At 55.8% G+C, this 17,390-nt stretch overlaps 2 protein-coding genes across 8 annotated transcripts; one reads left to right on the plus strand and one right to left on the minus strand.

Moving 5' to 3' along the window:
* Window positions 1-3,415: 3,415 nt before the first annotated feature.
* B4GALNT1 (beta-1,4-N-acetyl-galactosaminyltransferase 1) lies at window positions 3,416-8,906 on the plus strand. Of its 4 annotated transcripts, none has more exons than XM_068970184.1 (10): window positions 3,416-3,633; window positions 4,148-4,312; window positions 4,441-4,547; window positions 5,017-5,057; window positions 5,205-5,385; window positions 6,377-6,484; window positions 6,609-6,799; window positions 7,425-7,565; window positions 7,807-8,047; window positions 8,659-8,906. In XM_068970184.1, the coding sequence occupies exons 1-10, from the start codon at window positions 3,416-3,418 to the stop codon at window positions 8,874-8,876; spliced, it is 1,611 nt and encodes a 536-aa protein (XP_068826285.1). In that variant the 3' UTR covers window positions 8,877-8,906. The 4 variants fall into 4 exon arrangements, with proteins under 4 accessions (XP_068826285.1, XP_068826286.1, XP_068826288.1 ...); XM_068970185.1 differs by having other exon boundaries at window positions 6,377-6,475; XM_068970187.1 differs by lacking the exon at window positions 6,377-6,484.
* Window positions 8,559-16,237, minus strand: LOC138079025 (solute carrier family 26 member 10-like). Of its 4 annotated transcripts, XM_068971836.1 has the most exons (18): window positions 15,881-16,237; window positions 15,281-15,391; window positions 14,637-14,794; window positions 14,279-14,443; window positions 13,888-14,040; window positions 12,987-13,069; window positions 12,705-12,852; window positions 12,473-12,586; window positions 11,698-11,775; window positions 11,513-11,608; window positions 10,993-11,099; window positions 10,812-10,881; window positions 10,623-10,739; window positions 10,446-10,479; window positions 10,284-10,366; window positions 10,134-10,188; window positions 9,910-10,016; window positions 8,559-9,597 (listed from the first exon to the last, which is right to left on the minus strand). In XM_068971836.1, exons 1-18 carry the CDS (start codon window positions 16,212-16,214, stop codon window positions 9,559-9,561), a joined length of 2,052 nt encoding a protein of 683 aa, XP_068827937.1. In that variant the 5' UTR covers window positions 16,215-16,237; the 3' UTR covers window positions 8,559-9,558. The 4 variants fall into 4 exon arrangements, with proteins under 4 accessions (XP_068827937.1, XP_068827939.1, XP_068827938.1 ...); XM_068971838.1 differs by lacking the exon at window positions 15,881-16,237 and having other exon boundaries at window positions 14,682-14,794; window positions 15,281-15,812; XM_068971837.1 differs by lacking the exon at window positions 15,881-16,237 and having other exon boundaries at window positions 10,623-10,730; window positions 15,281-15,812.
* Window positions 16,238-17,390: the final 1,153 nt, after the last annotated feature.

Raw genomic sequence — 17,390 nt, forward strand, 5'->3', positions numbered from 1 at the left:
TCGTTTCCAGGTGCGGGCTTCTCATTTTGATGGCTTCTCTTGTGGAGCACCGGCTACAGGAACCCAGGTTTCAGTGGTTGTAGCCCATGGGCTCAGTAGTTGTGGTGCACTGGCTTAGCTGCTCCACAGCATGTGGACTCTTCCCAGACCAGGGATCAGACCCATGTCTCCTGCACTGGCTGGCCAATACTTATCCACTGCACCACCAAGGAAGTCCTGGAAGCCATTTTTTAAAATTCTAGCCTCACTGGTCCTTGGAGAGGCTAGGAAATTTCAAACCTAACAATCCCCAGGACTTTTTTTATTGGCATTCCTTTCTTTAGCTTATCTCATATATGTTCTACTAAAAGTGACAAGAAGAAACCTGAAGGCACCTTCAACATTCTGCTTGAAAATCTCAATGAGATCCCCAATTCATTAGATATATATGCATACATGCTAAGTCCCTTCAGTCATGTCTGACTCTTTGTGACCCCATGGACTATAGCCCACCAGGTTCTCTGTCCATGGGATTCTCCAGCAAGAATACTGGAGTGGGTTACCATGCCCTCCTCCAGGGGATCTTCCCAACCCAGGGATCGAACTTGCATCTCTTAACCTCTCCCGCCTCTGCAGGAAGGTTCTTTACCACTAGTGCCACATGGGAAGCTCCTCAATTTCCCTACTTTCCTCACTTTTCTTTATCAGCAGCTTTCTCAAAGGACATGAGCCTTCTACTAATGTGCTCTTCAATATCTTTCAGTCTTTCACTAACACTCCTAGATTCCTTCCTGGTTCTACCCAAGACCCAGTTCCAAATCCATTCCCACATTTTTAGGTTTTTATTATGGCAGCACTTCATTTCTAGTATTTGGACAATCCTAGAAGCTAAAACCCACACTCAGGAGCTGACTATATATGCTGTTGTTTATTTTGCTTAACAGCTTTGGATATCATTCAGTATCAGTAGATATAGATTAATCCAGTGTCCCATTGTCTGACTGAATCATATTTAAAAATTTTAACTTTCTAATATTTAAGATTTAAATGATAAATATTTTATTTTTTGATTAATATTTTAATTGTTAATAGATTGGCCAACTGCTCTAAGCTGGGTCCATTAACACTCACAACAATGTATGGTAGTGACTAGTTCCTCAAATACTTGATCACTTGTGTTAGCAAACTCTTTGACCTTTACTAAATTGCTAAACAAAAACCATTTCATTGTTACTCTAATTTGGATTTTATTTATGATGAATAGGGTCAAGTGTACATTCATTTGTTTGAAAAGCCATTTTTACTTTTTCCCTCAACTGTCTAATCACAATTTTTGCCCATTTGGGGGTGACTGATAATTTTTTCTTATTGATGTTTTATACCTCTTAAGAAAAATAGACCTTTATCTGTCTTACATGTTTCACATATTTTTTCACAGTTTGTCATTTCTCAAGTTTGTTTATAGAAATTTCTTCACCCAAGCTTTTTATATAGGCAAATCTATTAATATGTCCTTTTATCTTACTTAGAGATCTCTTCCCCACTCCAAGATCATAAAAAAGAACCAAACAAACTCCATGAATTATTTGACTACTCTTTGTGGTTACATTTTTAATAATAAGATATTTGATACATCTGGAATTTATTTCGGTGTAAAGAGGGTGAGAATCTCACTTTCTCTCCAGCCGATTAGTCATTTCTTTGTACACAGTTCATCCAATAATCCAACCTTCCCTCTCCCATGCCCCCACATTTTCATTATGTTTTACATTTCCTATTATATCTTTTTTCCCTATTAAATTGTGACATCTTTTATTAGAATCATGGGACCACAGGACTTAGGGCAGCAGCAAGAATCCAGCTACAGCTATGGTAGTACAGGTCTGCAGCTTGCACGCATAAGTACAACCAATCTAGGCACTGTGTGGGGTTTCTTCCCTTCCGCAAGTCTGCAACAAGGAGCAGTCAGAAGAAGCAGGCCCTTGAATTACTGAGTGTTTGCTACATCATTGAGTATTCGTTAGATAACTGGGGTATACGGGGGCTGGAGGGCGGGAGAGGCGAGGCTAGGAGGGAGGCTGTCAACTTGTCTTTGTTAGCTAGGCAGTCTTTATTTTCCAGTCTTGTCTGGGTTCCTTTATCTCACCCTAAGTATCCAAATCTTCTTTGAAATGACGTTACAGGGCGTCCCCACCCCATCACTTGCCAAACCCTTATCGCCTGTCCTGGCCTACAGTCTCGATGGAAAGACGGAAAATAGGAAAAGAGTGATTGGATCGCGGTGGGGCGGGGGAGACGGCCAGGGTTCGGAGGCAAAGGGCTGGCGGGGAGGGAGGAGGCGTGAAGAGGACCTTAGAGCTTCGCTGGCTTCGCGCCCCCGCAGTGTCCTCCGCGCCCACCAGAAGGCGCCCCAGCGCTCTCATTCTCGGCGCGTAGCCTGACGCTCCTCCGCAACCGGCACCCGAGCCGAGCCGCCGCGATCTGAAAAGCCGGGCGGCGGCCGGGACTCTCCCGGCCCGGCAAGTGGGACAGGGTCCCAGGGAACCCCGGATTTGTTTCTGGGATTGACGTTCGGCGGTTTCTCGACTCCGATCCCCCAACCCCGCAGGAAACGCCCAGAACCACCCCAGCGCGGTGGTCTACAAAGCCCGGAGAGTCCAAAGGCGGGCGGGGTCGTGCGCGCTCGGGAGGCAGGAGGACTCCCCCTCACTCTCAGATTCACGCCCGGCTCCCCAATCAGGCCGCCTCCAGCCCCATGAGAACTCTCAGGCCAGGGCTGAGAGCCTGGCACAGCCCTGACCGAAATCTTGCAGCGGCCTTAAAGCGTTAAGACAGGTCAGTGCTGGGGCGGGACGCGGGACTGAGCTGGAGGCGGGAGGAGGCGCGCGCATCGGTCCACCTTGTCGCCCCGCACGGCTTCGCGAGGCCACTCACGGGGTCACCTCCGCCGGGGCCACCCAGCAGCGCGCGCGTGATTCTGCATTTTTCATGACAGGCAAGGTGTGGCGCTGCCCTCTGCAGCCCACCCAGGCCAGGTGATGCTCGGACTGAGGGGGTGGGGGATGCGTGGGCCAAGGGAGGCGGCGGGCCCCGGAACATCCGCTATTCTAATAAAACGATGCTTTTTCTACTTACGAGCCGCCGCGTCGAAACCGCTACCTTCAAAGGTCTCTTGATTCGTCGAGATAACAGGCCTTGGGGGTGAAAGCAAAACGAGATGTGGGAGAGGGCGAGAAGAAAGGAGGCCAGGAGACCCGAGGCCCGGGGAGTGAGGGGAGGGGGACGAGGGTACCGATTCGCTATACAAATCCTGGCGCGCGAGATGCGGGAATCCCCAGCCGGGTCGGCTGGAGTCTCCGGAACCGCGGGGGCCCAGAGCCTCAACCCACGCTTTCTCTCACCACCTTCTCACCCTCCCACTCCTTCGCCACCCAGGATGCGGCTGGGCCGCCGGGCCCTCGGTGTGCTCGTCCTGCTGCTCGCCTGCGCCTCGCTGGGGCTCCTGTACGCGAGCACCCGGGGCGCGCCGGGCCTCCGGGCACCTCTTGCGCTGTGGACGCCCCTACAGGGCAACCCCAGGCCGGAACTGCTAGGTCTTGCCCCTGAGCCCAGATACGCACACATCCCGGTCAGGATCAAGGAGCAAGTGGTGGGGTGAGTGTAAGGAGTCGGGGTGACAGCATGGCACTCGCTGGGGGTAGTCTGGGAAGCTTCTGTTTCCTCTGCTGCTGAGCTCTGAAGCCTGGGCTTCCCAGAGTGGTTGTGGGGGGGGGGGGGGAGGGGGGTGGTGAAGTAAGAGGTGGAGGGGGCTACTGAGTCTTGTGCTTCGGAAGTGGGGAAGGGAGGGTTGCAATCAGGGGAGGGCCCTGACTTTGTGAGTCCTGGTCATTCCCTGTGAAAGGAGTCCAGCTGGGGTCCCGATGGTGTGTAGGCAACTCTGAAACCTTAGCATTTGTCTGTTCTATATCTCTGTAAAATCCAGATGTAGAGGATGGGTCATCTCATGGGTGGTCCCTCCTCTGGGGGACTATTTGAAGAGCAGTGATTAAGGGGACAGATTTTGGATGAAGAGGGTTGAATGGCGAAAGTGCGGGTGCTGTGTCAACCTTCCCTGGGATGAGTGAGCTGTATGGCAGGGCTCTGAGGACCCTTCCTCCCGGCTTCACAGGCTGCTGTCTGCGAACAATTGCAGTTGTGAGTCCAGTGAGGGACGCCTCCACCTCCCCTTCCAGAAGCAGGTCCAAGCCTTTGACTTCACCAAGGCCTTTGACCCTGAGGAGCTGAGCACTGTGTCTGCCTCGAGGGAGCAGGAGTTCCAGGCCTTCCTTTCAAGGTACCCAGTGGAAAGGAGGGTGTGACTCTGCCTGTGGAGAGCCGTGGGAGGCCTGGAGGGAGGGTGTGGTAGGAGGGAGAGCACGGCTCCCCTTGATTCCTCCTGTCCTCCCCCTCCTTCACTGCCAGGAGCCAGTCTGCTGCTGACCAGCTGCTCATAGCCCCTGCCAACTCCCCGCTACAGTACCCCCTGCAGGGTGTGGAGGTCCAGCCCCTCAGAAGTATCTTGGTACCAGGTGGGGAGGAGGGTCCAAGGGGGGGACCTAAACCACTGTGAGGGTGGCAGAGCCCAGGCTGGGTGAGAATGAATGAGGGAAGATTGGAATGCCAGGTGGGGTGCTTCTAATGAAAGGGAAACTGGAGGTCAGGGAGGGCTCATAAGGTGGGAGATGGAGACGGGGACAGAAGGGACTCTAGGATTGTGGGGAATTGCTGAAGACAACTGGAGAGGTTTGGGGAGAAGGGTGTGTTCTTGCTGACTGGCTGAAGTTAGATGGACAGGCAGGGCAGGCCACACAAGACCTACTGTTTTGATGGGAAGGAGTGAGAAATCAGTTACTCTGGGCTGTGCCCTGCAATGTGCCCTGCTGTGGCCTCAATAGGAGGGATGGGTGGAAAGCTCTGTGCTGTGTGAGGTGAAAGAGGGAGGAGAAAGGGAGGAATCCCAGGCTGTCTGTGATTCTGGTTCCCTCTCCTTGCTTCCAGGACTGGGCCTGCAAGCCACTTCTGGTCAGGAGGTATACCAGGTGAGAAGAAACAGGAGGGTGGGGAGGCCAGGTGGGCATTAATGATGCAGGGAGGGCAGCGAGGCTGCCAAAGGAGGGATGGAAGAAGCAGGGAGGCAAGAGGTGGGTAGGGGGCATCACCCTGCACTCGCCAATCCCCTCTCCCAGGTGAACCTGACTGCCTCCTTGGGCACCTGGGACGTGGCAGGGGAAGTAACTGGAGTGACTCTCACCGGAGAAGGGCAGCCAGATCTCACCCTCACCAGCCCAGGGCTGGACCAACTCAATCGGCAGCTGCAACTGGTCACTTATAGCAGCCGAAGCTACCAGGCAAATACAGCAGACACAGGTGCGAGGCCTGGGTGGATGTAGTAACAGGCTGGGTGAACATAGGAAGCCAGAAAGGAAGGAGCAAGCAAATGGCAGAGAGTGTGGGAGACACTCAGGCAATGGCCAGTGCTGCCCAGACACACAATGGGCATTTCAGCTGGGCCAGCAGGGCCAAGGAGGGAGAGAAGGGGCCTTTGTTCAACTGGGGCTGGAACAGGCCAGAGGGAAACCCGAGCCTTGGGTGTGTCCCCCCTTCAGGCCAACCATGGTGGCCCCAGGAAGTGACCTGACCCAGGAACTAGAAGACTCAAGCTCTATTCCCAGCCCACCACTTACTAGAGGGCAAAGAGCTTTCTCTCCCAGAGCCCCCATTTCTCCTCTGGCAAAAGGGGTATAACAGCCCTCCTGCTTCTCTCCAAGGCTTCTTTACCAAACCTACTCCCACTGGGGGGCCTTTGCACTTGCTGTTCCCTCTGCCTAGAATGTGCTTCCCCTAGATTTTTGCATGGCTGGCTCCTTATCTTTTGGATCTCAGCTCAGATGGTTCCTCTTCACTCTCACAATACTTGTCTTATTTTCTATTCAATACTTATCTGTACCTGAATTTTCTTATTTACTTAACCTGGAACCAGAGGGACTAGGTTCCTACCCCAGCTTTCTTGCCTAAGAGTTGGGTAATTATGGACAAGTTAATTTCTCTCTGCCTTCTTTTTCTGTAATAGGAATCTACTTAATAGGGCTATTGTGAGGATTAAATGAGTTCATATAGTTAAAGTAATTTTACAAGTGCCTGGCACATAGTAAATGCTCAATAAAGGCTAGCTTTTAATGAAAACTTATCATCTTTCTCCCACCCATTAAAATGTAAGTTCCAGGGGGATACAAACCTTGCATTCTTATCTAACAGGGCCTAGAAAAGTGCAACACAGGGTAGGCACTTAAATACTGACTTACTGAAAAAAGAATGTTGGCCAAGCCCTAGGGGCCACATCTCATGTCTTTCTTCCCAGTCCGGTTCGCCACTGAGGGACACGAAGCTGCCTTCACCATCCGCATAAGACACCCACCCAACCCTCGGCTGTACCCACCTGGGTCTGTACCCCAGGGAGGTGAGACTGGTATGCTCAGGGGCATAGATCCAGCCTGACAGGAAGAAAGTTGGGAGAGGGTGGCCCTGGGAGGTGTCTTCCTTCTCCTCACTCGCCACTATCCTCTGCACCTAACTCTGTCCCTCACTCCTAGCCCAGTACAACATCAGCGCTCTGGTCACCATTGCCACTAAGACCTTCCTTCGTTACAATCGGCTACGGGCACTCATCGCCAGCATCCGCCGCTTCTACCCAACGGTCACAGTGGTAATCGCCGATGACAGCGACAAGCCAGAGAGCATTAGAGGTCCCCACATCGAGCACTATCTCATGCCTTTTGGCAAGGTGCACAGCCACAGGGCACCGGGAGGGGGCATGCCCTCAGTCCGCAGTCTCCAGGGTAGTGAATACAGCATGAGGATTTCTGAAATGTAAGCTCCACGGGAGCTGTCTTATTTGAGTTGCCTTCTTAGAATGGTGCTTAGCACCTAATGGGGGCTCAATAAATAGTTGATGAATGAATGAATGAACGCATGAATCAAACACATTACAAGACTCTCCCCCAGAACACCCACTCAGAGCCTCTGAAAGTAGGAAACTGCATGTTTTTTAAACCTAGCTCCCGGCCATTCCTAAGCACTTCCAAAGTTTGGAGAGGGGCACAGGCTGTTGGGCTTCCCAGGTAGCTCACTGGTAAAGAATCCGCCCGTAGGAGATGCATGTTGGATCCCTGGGTAGGCAAGATCCCCTGGAGGAGGAAATGACAACCCACTCCAGTATTCTTGCCTGGGAAATCTCATGGACAGAGGAGCCTGGCCAACTATACAGTCCATGGGGTCGCAGCGTCGGTCGCAGACTGAACACACACGCACAAACAGAGGCTGTTGAGAGGGGTCAGGAGTGCGGAGTAGGCGGCAGAGGGCTGCGTCCTATCTCGGTAGCATCGCCAACCGTACTTACCCTTTCCCAGGGCTGGTTCGCAGGCCGGAACCTGGCCATATCCCAAGTAACCACCAAGTACGTCCTGTGGGTGGACGATGACTTCGTCTTCACGGCGCGAACTCGACTAGAGAGGCTCGTGGACGTGTTGGAGCGGACGCCGCTGGACCTGGTAGGGGAGGGGCCGCGGGATGGAGGGTGGGAGGAGGGCTTCCGGCAGGCTAAGGCCAAGGCCGGGAGACCCGAGAGCAGCCAGCCCGGGGACGGAAGCAGAGCCTGGGGCACTGTCTGGGTCCTGCAGGGGTGGGGCGGGAAAGGACCCAGCAGGGAAGCCAGCCTGGTGGGGAGAGGGAGCCCAGACCTAACCCCTTCCAGTGCGCGTCCGGCCTGCAGCCATCCTCCCGCCCCGGCAGGTGGGGGGCGCGGTGCGCGAAATCTCCGGCTTCGCCACCACCTACCGGCAGCTGCTGAGCGTGGAGCCTGGCGCGCCAGGCCGCGGGAACTGCCTCCGGCAGAAGCGCGGCTTCCACCACGAGCTCGTCGGCTTCCCGGGGTGCGTGGTCACCGACGGCGTGGTCAACTTCTTCCTGGCGCGCACTGACAAGGTGCGCGAGGTCGGCTTTGACCCGCGCCTCAGCCGCGTGGCACACCTGGGTGAGTGGCGCCCCCTCCAGGCCGGGAAGGGACCCTTCGGGGCTCGGGACCAGGGACGGCGGGGTGGTGGGGCAGTAAGGAGCCTGGGGCCCTGGGTACTACTGACCGACCACCCCGCGGAGCCCACAGCTGCTACCGGGGTCCCTAGAGCAGTTCTACGAAGATTTATCAAGACCCGTGCCCCGGGCACAGAGAGAGCTCCAAACATCCCAGCTCCAAACATCATTTAAACCTCAGCGGCCAGTACAGCCACTGGGTCTGCCTTGAGCTTCCCCACCACTGTCGCCTCGGCCTCTATCCTCCTCCCAACCGAATCTCCTGGTTCAGGCCACCTCGGAGCAGCCAAGTCCGCATTTATTGAATTTTTGGGTGTGTGAGTGTGTGTTGCAGGAGGGAGGAAGGGAAGGAATCAGTTTTCAAAGCACAAGGTAAGGATATTGACACATTTTATACAAGACTCAAAGGGTTGATTTACATGCCTAAGGTCCTTAGAGATGGAGTCTTTGCATATGCACCCACCATATCCCAAATCTCAGTTCTCCTTTAGGGGCAGCGGTGCCTCTGAATCCTCAAGACCCTTCATTGTGTACTCCCCTTCCCTCTGCCCCCAGAATTCTTCCTGGATGGACTTGGTTCTCTTCAAGTGGGCTCCTGCTCAGACGTCGTTGTGGATCACGCATCCAAGTTGAAGTTGCCTTGGACCTCAAGGGATGCGAAGGCAGAGACTTACGCTCGGTACCGTTACCCGGGATCACTGGACGAGAGTCAGGTGGCCAAACATCGTCTGCTCTTCTTCAAACACCGGCTCCAGTGCATGACCTCAGAGTGATGGCCACTTGGGGCCTTTCAGTTGTCAGACTGGGCCTGCCTCCTTGTCCCTGCCAGGAATTCCTAGCAAACCCCACCAGCCAGTGACCACTCCACTGACTGTCCCAGTCTCCTTCAGAACTTGATCCCAAACAGGGGCTTGTCCTGGTGTCACTCCTCCTTTCTGCAAGTGCCCAGGGGCATGATGGAGCCATAACTTGTCCCACAGCCAGTGCCAAGTCCTCCCCCCAACCCCTTCCCCTAGGGCAGGAAGTGGGGGGTTGCTTTTCAAGTGCCAAAGAGCCCACAGGGGGACTCTAAAAACCTAAAGCAGAAATACTCTCCTCTCATCTCCTTGGTACTAAGGGGTTGGGGAAGCCCCCAGTATATAGTCCCAGGGCTGTGCCCCTATCTCTGGATCCAGGACTCTGTGCAGTGGCTGCAGCTTCACCCCCATGGAGAGAATGGAGTTGGAACGGGGGCTGGTGAACATACAGGGGAAAGCCGTTTTTAGTTGTGTCTTTGCAATGCTTTGGGAGTGGAGGAAGGGGCACCGAGGGTCCATGTGCAGACACCCAGACTCATTTCATGGACCCCAGAGGCTCTCAGCTTCATTTTATTAGTTACATGAAGTCAGGGACTCAGGGGCCATGGCCCACCTCACACATGTCTCGTTGGGGCCCTCCACACACCAAATGACCGGGTCAGACCCACACTGTGCAAGTCTTTGGACCACTGAGCTCCTGGAACAGGGAAGGGACATGTCAGAAGTAGATTGGGTGCTCCCCTCCCTCACCCAGGATTTGGCAGTCCTCTCAGGGGCACACTGCCTGCTTTGGAACTTTAGTTCCTCAGTTCTTCACCCACAGCTGGGCCCAGTCTCTCTGGCTTAGTCTTATATTGACTAATCATTTCATCCCCATCCCTTTCCTGCATCTTCCTCCTAAGCCCCCTTGGAAAACCCCTCTGCCAGGGTCTCAGTCACTGGCTCACACCTCCCCCCGCCGCGGGCCAGAGCCCCCCAGCCTCCACTCCCGCCGCTGCCGCCGCCTCACCAGCCTCTCCAGGGCATGCGCAGCTGCGTCCTGGACACTCACAAACAGCTGCTCTGGGGTCACTCTGTCCAGGAGTCCTGCCTGGGTCAGCGTCCCCAGCACCGAGGCTGTGTGGAGAGGCGATCAGGTCCTCAGGTCCTACGTCCACACGGTGTCCTCTTCCCTCCCCACCAAGTGTCCAGTCACTCCCCCATCTCCAGACCCCTCCATCCTGCATATCTCACCATTACACTGAGCCAGGAGAAGGTGGATCCCAGCGTCTCGGCATCGACTGGCCAGCTGTGGGGGTGGAGGGGGGGGGAGGGAGTTAAGTCCTACATCAGAGGGTGTTCATGAAACCACAAGGGGACTTCCTCCTTAGCCCTCTCCCTCACCTGAACCACTTCTCTGGCCCCTGCAGCATCTGCAAAGGTGACACCACTGCAGTCTAGGACCACCACCCTGACAGGCTCGGCAGCTAGGGTGGGAGAAGGCAGGGGGACTCAGATGCCTCCGTGGGTGGTGCCCAAATCTCCCCCCTTATCCTCCCACCTCACCTGCATCAGGTGGGCCATCTGTCTTTGGAGCCTCCTGTGAGTAGAGAAGGGGAGTCACCACCTCTGAGACGTGAGCACAAACATGCACCCAGTGAGCCCAAGAATCGCCCTTGGAACACCCACCTGTCTCCCAGCCCCAAAGAAGCCACACTTCCTCCCTTTGACCAGGTCCCTCACCTTGCTTCCTTCTCCAAGCCCCAGATGCCACTCCAGGACGCGGCGAAACTGCCCTCGGGTCCCAAAGTAAAGCGGTGCTGGATAGCTTAGGATGCAGAGCCCCGGGACCTGGAGGAGCTAAGGGGTCAGAGGGTCAGGGAACCATCCAAGCCTAACCTTCCCTTCCTTCTTTGGCTGTAGCCCACCCACCTTGTGGCTCTCTCTGAGTGGCCGGTAGAGCTCTGTCCCCTCGGCCAGTCCAAGTGCCAGGCACTGTACCCTGCGCAGGAAGCTGGGATCAATTTCCCAGCCTGATCTGGCTGGAGAGTCACCCCAAACACTCTGTTCTCTCCCGTCCTCTCATCTTGACTCCCCTCATCTCTGCTCCCACCTCTGGGTGCGGCAGACCACAGTCATCATGGAGAAGACCACACCTACGGCCAGGCCCAGGTCCACACTCAGGGTCACGACAGCCACCCATGTGACCGTCCACACAGCCTGCAGGACATGGATGGGAGTGAAACGCCCAGAAGAAATGCCAGGCCCTCACTGCCAGGGAAGGCGGGTCCAGGGGCAGTGACAGCCAGGGCAAATGATGGGGAGGGAGGGCTCAGGAGAAAGTAGAAAGAATGACAGAAGGAAGGGATGAGGTTGACCTAATAGGGGATACACACCAAGGGTAAGGACCTCACACCTTGAACCACCTGGGGAGTTACAAATACTCAGGTCTGAAGAGGTTCAAGCTTTACCCTTCACCTTGTCTCTGAGTAAAGGGATTAGGAGGTATACAAGTTGAAGGTGGGTAGGCTTCAGAACTCAGAACTGGGACAGTTAACTTTGATCAAGGGCAGAGGCCGGGGATGCTAGGAAGGTGGGAGGGGGCATCTGAGAGCAATGCTGCCATTTCTCACAAAGTCCACGCGGCTGATGCGCCATAGTTGAGGGAGTTCTCGCATCTGGAAGAACATCTGGCGCATGCTGGAGATGTTGATGCAGGCCAAGACAGCCTTAGGGCAGAGGAGGCAGGCTGACCACCCCTGTGTGTGGGGAGGTAGCCGCCCCTCCCAGCCATCCCTCTGCCTCCTCTGCTGCTTACCTTGGGCAGATAGTAGAAGAGGGGCCCCAGCCACAGGAGCACAGACAGGACAACCATGCAGGAGAAGAGGCCTGCCAGCTGTAGGGCAGGAGGGACAGAAGCAAAGAAGGGAGGGAACCTCACCCACCCCTGCTGGGAGATGGTCTCCTGCCTCTGTGTCAGCCTTCTTGGAAGTCTCCCTCCTCCCAAAATCCCCTTCCACACTGCTGCTCCTCACTCCTTAACCCCTTCTTGACATTGTGCTGCTCACTTCTTCCCTCGCCCAATTAAATACCTGTCATTTGTTGGTTTCCCCCAAGATATAGTTCAACATCTCTATTTTTGCAGCCTACCTCCATTTTAAAAGCCACTGTTGGATGACCCTAAAAAGCAGGCTAACCACATGCTTAGGACACCAACAAATACAGGAAACCAAAAATATCAGGGATAGACTTTAATATGTGACATTTCTTTGAAAAAGAATATGTCCTCACAAGGAAAAAGTCCAGAATTTTGTTTCTTAAATTTATTTTCCAGGTTAGTATTGTCCTTATTTTGAACTACATATAGGACAGCATGCCCTTTGTCAGTGCTTAGAATCTACAGAGGTCTTAATGGACCTTTCTTCTCTATGTTCTTCCCAGATAATCCCACTCCCCACTCACCTTCCCTCACAGATTCCCATTGTTCTCTACAGGACTGCCACCTGGGTATCTTCCAATCTTCCACCTGTTCCACCACCACCCAACACGGATGTCCCTCCCTCCTTCTCCTCGCCCAAGAACATGGCTCTTACCTGTGTGTTCCCACCAGCATCCACTAGTAGGCTGGTCGTAGCCAACGTGGCAGAGTTGGGAAAGCAAGAGAAGAGGGAGGAGACGAGGTTGGAGACACCATGTGCCAGGAGCTCCTGAAAGGATGCGGTGAGATGAAGAGGAGAGATACGAAGGCATGGCTAGGAGGGGGAAATCACTTTAGGGGGCAGTCTGTCTCCTGAATGAGGCTGGGGTCCTCACTCAAAGTCACACCTGGTTGGAGTCAATAGTGTAGCTGTACTTGTCTGCATAGATGGAGGCCAGGGAGGCAGATACGGCAAAGGTAACCAGCGCCATGGGCAATGAGTCGGCCAGAATCCTGGGCAGCTCAGCCAGGCTGGGGAGGAGAGGTTGGGGAAATCTGCAGAAAGAGAGGCATCTACGGTGAGGGTGGGTTGGGAAGAATAAGGATATGAGGAAGAGAGAGGGCAGGAGGAGGAGTTGGGTGGGAGAGTTGTGAGAAAAGAAAACAAGTGCTTTTTCACTCTCTCTTACCCTCCGGGCAGCAACCCAACTATCTGGACATTGTATCTTGTGTCCAGGGAAGAGGTGAAACAGAGCACAGAGGCCAGAAGCACCTGGGAAAGAGTAAATTAGAGCATGGGTGGAGATGGCCCCCAGCAGAGGCTAGAAGGGGCTCAATATGAGAGGACTGTAACTCAGGATTAGGGGTTGCAGAAGCCCAGCAACTGAGGGAGCTGGGGTGTGTTTGGGATGGGTGCCTGACAACTGATTTAGAGTGGAGAGGGAATACCCTGGTTCTCCAACGGTTAGGACTCTGTTCTCTAAGGAGTCGGTTCAGTCCCTGGTGTCCGGGAACTAAGATCCTGCAAGCCGCGCAGCGGTTCAAAAAAAAAAGGTAAGGTAGAATGAAAGAGAAATGATGTGTGCCTGGAACTATAGAGAGAGATGGACCAGAGGAAGTGAGAGGGGACTGCTATGAGAGATGGTGGATATCGAGAACCGAGCCATTCTAAGCAGGGAAGCTGGGTTACATCTAGGGATATATGGGGTATCTGTGGGATATGAATGGAATGCTGTTTAACTGAGGAGAGAGAGAAATGTAGGTGGACGCCAGAAGGGAGATGAGCCTTGAGTTACAGTGAAAGCCCGGGTGAGAGAGAAAAGGAGTGGAGGTGCCGTGGCCAGAGACACCGCAAGGGGGCGCTGTAAGAAGAAAGAAGACTCAGGTTTTGTGAGAGAAAGGCGAACCCGTGGGTGGGAGATTCCCGAGGGTCAAAGAGCTCTGACAAGGCGCCTGGCAAAGCACACGTGTGAGCAGGACCTCTCGTGTGTGACCTCTCCGCGCTCCACGAGGGGGCGGCAGCGGCCACTTCCTACAGGGCAAGCAGGGTCTGCGTGGTGCAGGGGGCTGGCACCCGGGAGCCATCCTCACCATGGCGATTTCCCCCGGGATGGGGGTGGGTAGCCTGTCTCTGAATCTCACGTTCAGTTCCTTGACCGGCACGAGCAGCGCCAGGCTGAGTGCCGAGATGGTCAGTTCTGCGGGACTGCTCCTGGGCAGCGCCGTCAACACAGCAGCCAACGTCTGTGGGCAGGGCAGTGAGCAGGGGGGCCTGGGGCCAGGGTCGACTGCCGGCAGTCGGATCCCCAGACTGAGGCGAGGCCTTCTCTCCCGGCTCCCAGTAAGGCTTCCACCTCCTCGGCGACCCTCACTGCCCCACCACCACCACACACTGTCCCTCCACTGGCCCTCCTTCCTTCCTTTGCGGGTTTCCCTCTTCCCGGGATCACTGGAAGCCTCCTCGCTGTTCTCCCACCCCCACCTTGAAAAGAGCGAAGCAGCCAATCTGACGTGGGAGGGGCACCCCCAAAAGGCTAGGCAGCTGGGACACGAGCACGTGCAGGGCGGCCCCGCTGGTCAGCGCTTTGACTACAGGCTCCGACAAGAAGGTGGCCAGGACGCCCAGCTGCAGGGCAAACATCCCCAGCTGCAGAGGAGAAGATGCCCGGATCACCACAGAAGAGCAGACCAGTCCCGGCACAGGGCCGCCGGCTTCTCCGTGCACCTCTTCTGCCTAGACCGCCGCTGGACACTTGTCCCTCCCTCTCCCCCGGCAACCCCGCCCAGCATGGACTCCCCCAGTCCTTGCCCCCTCCACCCCCCTTTCCGTCCTCCCTCACCATCAGGGCCCCGCTCCCGAAGGCCACTGCTGCAGCCGCACCAACCCGCTGAGCATCCAACTGTTCCCTCTCAATTCCGCTCAGGTTCCCCGAGAGGGGTTCGGGCACCAGCCGCTCCACGGCCGAGCCGGTCATGAGGCTGAGGACAGCAAAAGTTCCTAGGGCCAGGGGAGAAACTCACAGATCACCAGATGTGCCGGCCTGGGGCGAGGTGACCGCCCAGGCTCCGGGCACTCTGCCAGAAAAGCTGCTGTCAGACCACCTCTGCTAGAAGGCTGGCTGCTCAGGTGAAGGCTGCGGGGCCAAGATCCCTGCCCTGCCCCTCCTGCGGATGCCCTGCGGACTACGCCCTCCTCTGGGTGACAGTGCATCTCTTCTCCCCTCTTTCAAGTCGTAGAGACGTTCTTTTAAACCAGATTTCATGGAGAGGAAAAGTCTGAGTAAACTCCTGCCTCTGCACCCCCTCAAACCCCCAGTAAGCACTGCCTAGGTCAGAGGCTCAGGGCAGTCCAGCAGGGGATGGTGGAAAGGAAGGTGAGGGACTGAAGAGGGGAGTAAGAGTGAGAGAGCTTCTAAGAAGGGAAGCCTCAACCCCCTGTCCATTTCGCCCTACAGAGAGGGAAAGGAGTCTGTGGGTCACTCACCAGTAGACAGGTGTCTCCCAGTACCCAACAAGGTGTAGATGAGGACGGGAAAGAAAGAAGTGTAGAGTCCGAACACTGGGGGCACAGAGGTCAGGAGGGCAAAAGCCATGCCTGGGGGCATAGTGGAAGGAAAGGTCTTTGGTATGTGGGTGAGGAGCTGGGGGCTGGGGGCCCACCCTCCAGGACCGCTCTTCCCCTCCCACACTCTTGGAGGCTGGCACAGACATGTTAAATCACACCACAGGAGGGAACTGAGGGGTTAACAGGCCTCGGTGGGTGGGAGGTCATGGGGCGGTCAAGGTCAGAGATCCGTGTCCACGGTGTCCTGGGTGGGGGCAGGCGTTCAAGCCGAGAGGTCTCTCCAGTTCCCTGAGTCGGACAGTGGCCAAGACTTCGCGCAGGATTGCACAGGTGAGGGGAGCTGGGGGTGGGGATCTGATGGAGCTCCACTGTCCTTACCCAGAACTCAGCCTCGGGTCCCTGTCGCCAAGCCCGCAGCCACACTAGCCCACCCACTTCGCTTCCGGTTGCCAGGCCCTGTGCCCACCCGAATCCCCCTAGAGCTTGGGCCCCTGCCAGGCTGTTGTTGGGGCTGCTCACCCTGGGGCACGTGCACGATGCCCACGGTCAGTCCGGCCACCGCGTCCCCGAGCAGCCAGGCCCGCCAGCGGTAGTGGGGCAGCCAGCGCAGCGGAGGCAGCCGCGCCAGGAGCAGGCGCCACGCCCCCGGTCCAGAGCAGGCACTGGCCCGCCGCCGCCACAGCCGGGACCAGCGCGGCTCCGCAAGCAGCTCGGGCTCCTGCTCCGCGTCTCCGAAGAGCTGCTGGAACCGGGTCTCGGTGAGAGGTTCCCTGAACTTGGCGCCCAGGGGGGACTTAAGGTCGGAGGCCTCTCCCGGACCTGGGCAGGTCCTGGCGCCCGGTAGCCCACTCATTTCGCCCTTGGCCACCTCCAACTCCGCCCAGCCTTAAATACCCCTCGGCCCGCCGCCGGCCCCCGCGGCCCGCCTCCTTGGAGCAGAGTCCAATCCCGTCCCGGAGGGAACCCTCTCTTGGGGACCTTCTACAGTCAGGAGACAGCTGCGCCTTGGGGAGGGGGCGTCTCTGTGTTAGGCGTTTCCCTCAGACATCTTTGGCGCGATGGCTGGCTCTGGAGCCTTCTGTGGAGGAACCAGAGAGATAGGCCAGAAAACAAACACACCCAAACACCCAATACCCACCAACGCTCCTAGGTCTTTTGACTCCTGCTTCTCACTCCCCGTGGTTTCTTTCCGCATTAGCACCTGGGGCACAGACAGATGCTGACTCCTCTGGGGTTGCTGGTCATCCTCAGGGCTGCTGCATGGCCCACAAGAAAGTTCAGCGGTGTTCCAACCTCCCTTTCTCCCCAAAGACCCTAATTCTCACGGGGCAGAGCTTCTCACCAGAAAATATAAGGGGCTCCACTGGCCTCAGCTGTTTCACAGACCACCTAGATGGAAAGCAGCTACATGCATTGGATAGGGACCACCAGAGGGACCCCCACCCCACACCTCTGCTGGGAGTGGCTGGGCCCCAATTACCAATTCAGGGCCTCGGGGGGGAATACTGAACAGATAGCAAAATTTTATTTTATTGCTCAGAAGGCAAAAACACTGAAGCACTATTTATTGCATTCCAGTGCTATTCACAAAGTAAGCAGTCAACGATACGTATGTGGTTAAATTAAGTACGAAAGGGTCACCCACCCATGTCATGTACCCCTGAGGTCCCTGAAGAGATACAAAGCTTCTGAGCTCCAAAATCCTGCTAGTTGCCCCATCCCCTCCTCCATTCACAAGAATTCTTAGCACCCCTCCCCATCACCCTCTGGTCCCTAGTCCCTGACCCCAAAGCCCTGGGTGTGGGGTACAGTGAGGGTGGGTCTCCCCTCTTCAATTCCTCCTATTGTTCCCCAGAAGTCTTATCTGGGCTGTACGTCCTGTCCCCCCCTTAAAGGTCCCTCCCCCCATTGTGGCCAGAGAGACCTCAGGCCCACAGGGAGGCTCCAGCTCCTCCTCAGCCTCCCACCCCAGCAACCTATTGTCTGCTGAGGAAGCTCAAGTACACGTGACTGGGCCCAGGGGACGAAT

This window comes from Capricornis sumatraensis, chromosome 4 (assembly GCF_032405125.1).
Source record: "Capricornis sumatraensis isolate serow.1 chromosome 4, serow.2, whole genome shotgun sequence".
In the NCBI taxonomy this organism is placed as follows: domain Eukaryota; kingdom Metazoa; phylum Chordata; class Mammalia; order Artiodactyla; family Bovidae; genus Capricornis; species Capricornis sumatraensis.

Excerpts from the sequence above, each read along its gene's own strand:
- B4GALNT1 (XM_068970184.1), top strand. The coding sequence starts at position 3,416 with ATGCGGCTGGGCCGCCGGGCCCTCGGTGTGCTCGTCCTGCTGCTCGCC. Across the intron at positions 6,485-6,608 it reads ACCCCAGGGAGGTGAGACTG|CCCAGTACAACATCAGCGCT; the intron begins GTATGCTCAGGG and ends CCTCACTCCTAG. Across the intron at positions 8,048-8,658 it reads CAGCCGCGTGGCACACCTGG|AATTCTTCCTGGATGGACTT; the intron begins GTGAGTGGCGCC and ends CTCTGCCCCCAG.
- LOC138079025 (XM_068971836.1), bottom strand. The coding sequence starts at position 16,214 with ATGAGTGGGCTACCGGGCGCCAGGACCTGCCCAGGTCCGGGAGAGGCC. Across the intron at positions 10,882-10,992 it reads GTGGTCTGCCGCACCCAGAG|GGTACAGTGCCTGGCACTTG; the intron begins GTGGGAGCAGAG and ends CTTCCTGCGCAG. Across the intron at positions 9,598-9,909 it reads CGCATGCCCTGGAGAGGCTG|GAGCTCAGTGGTCCAAAGAC; the intron begins GTGAGGCGGCGG and ends TCCCTGTTCCAG.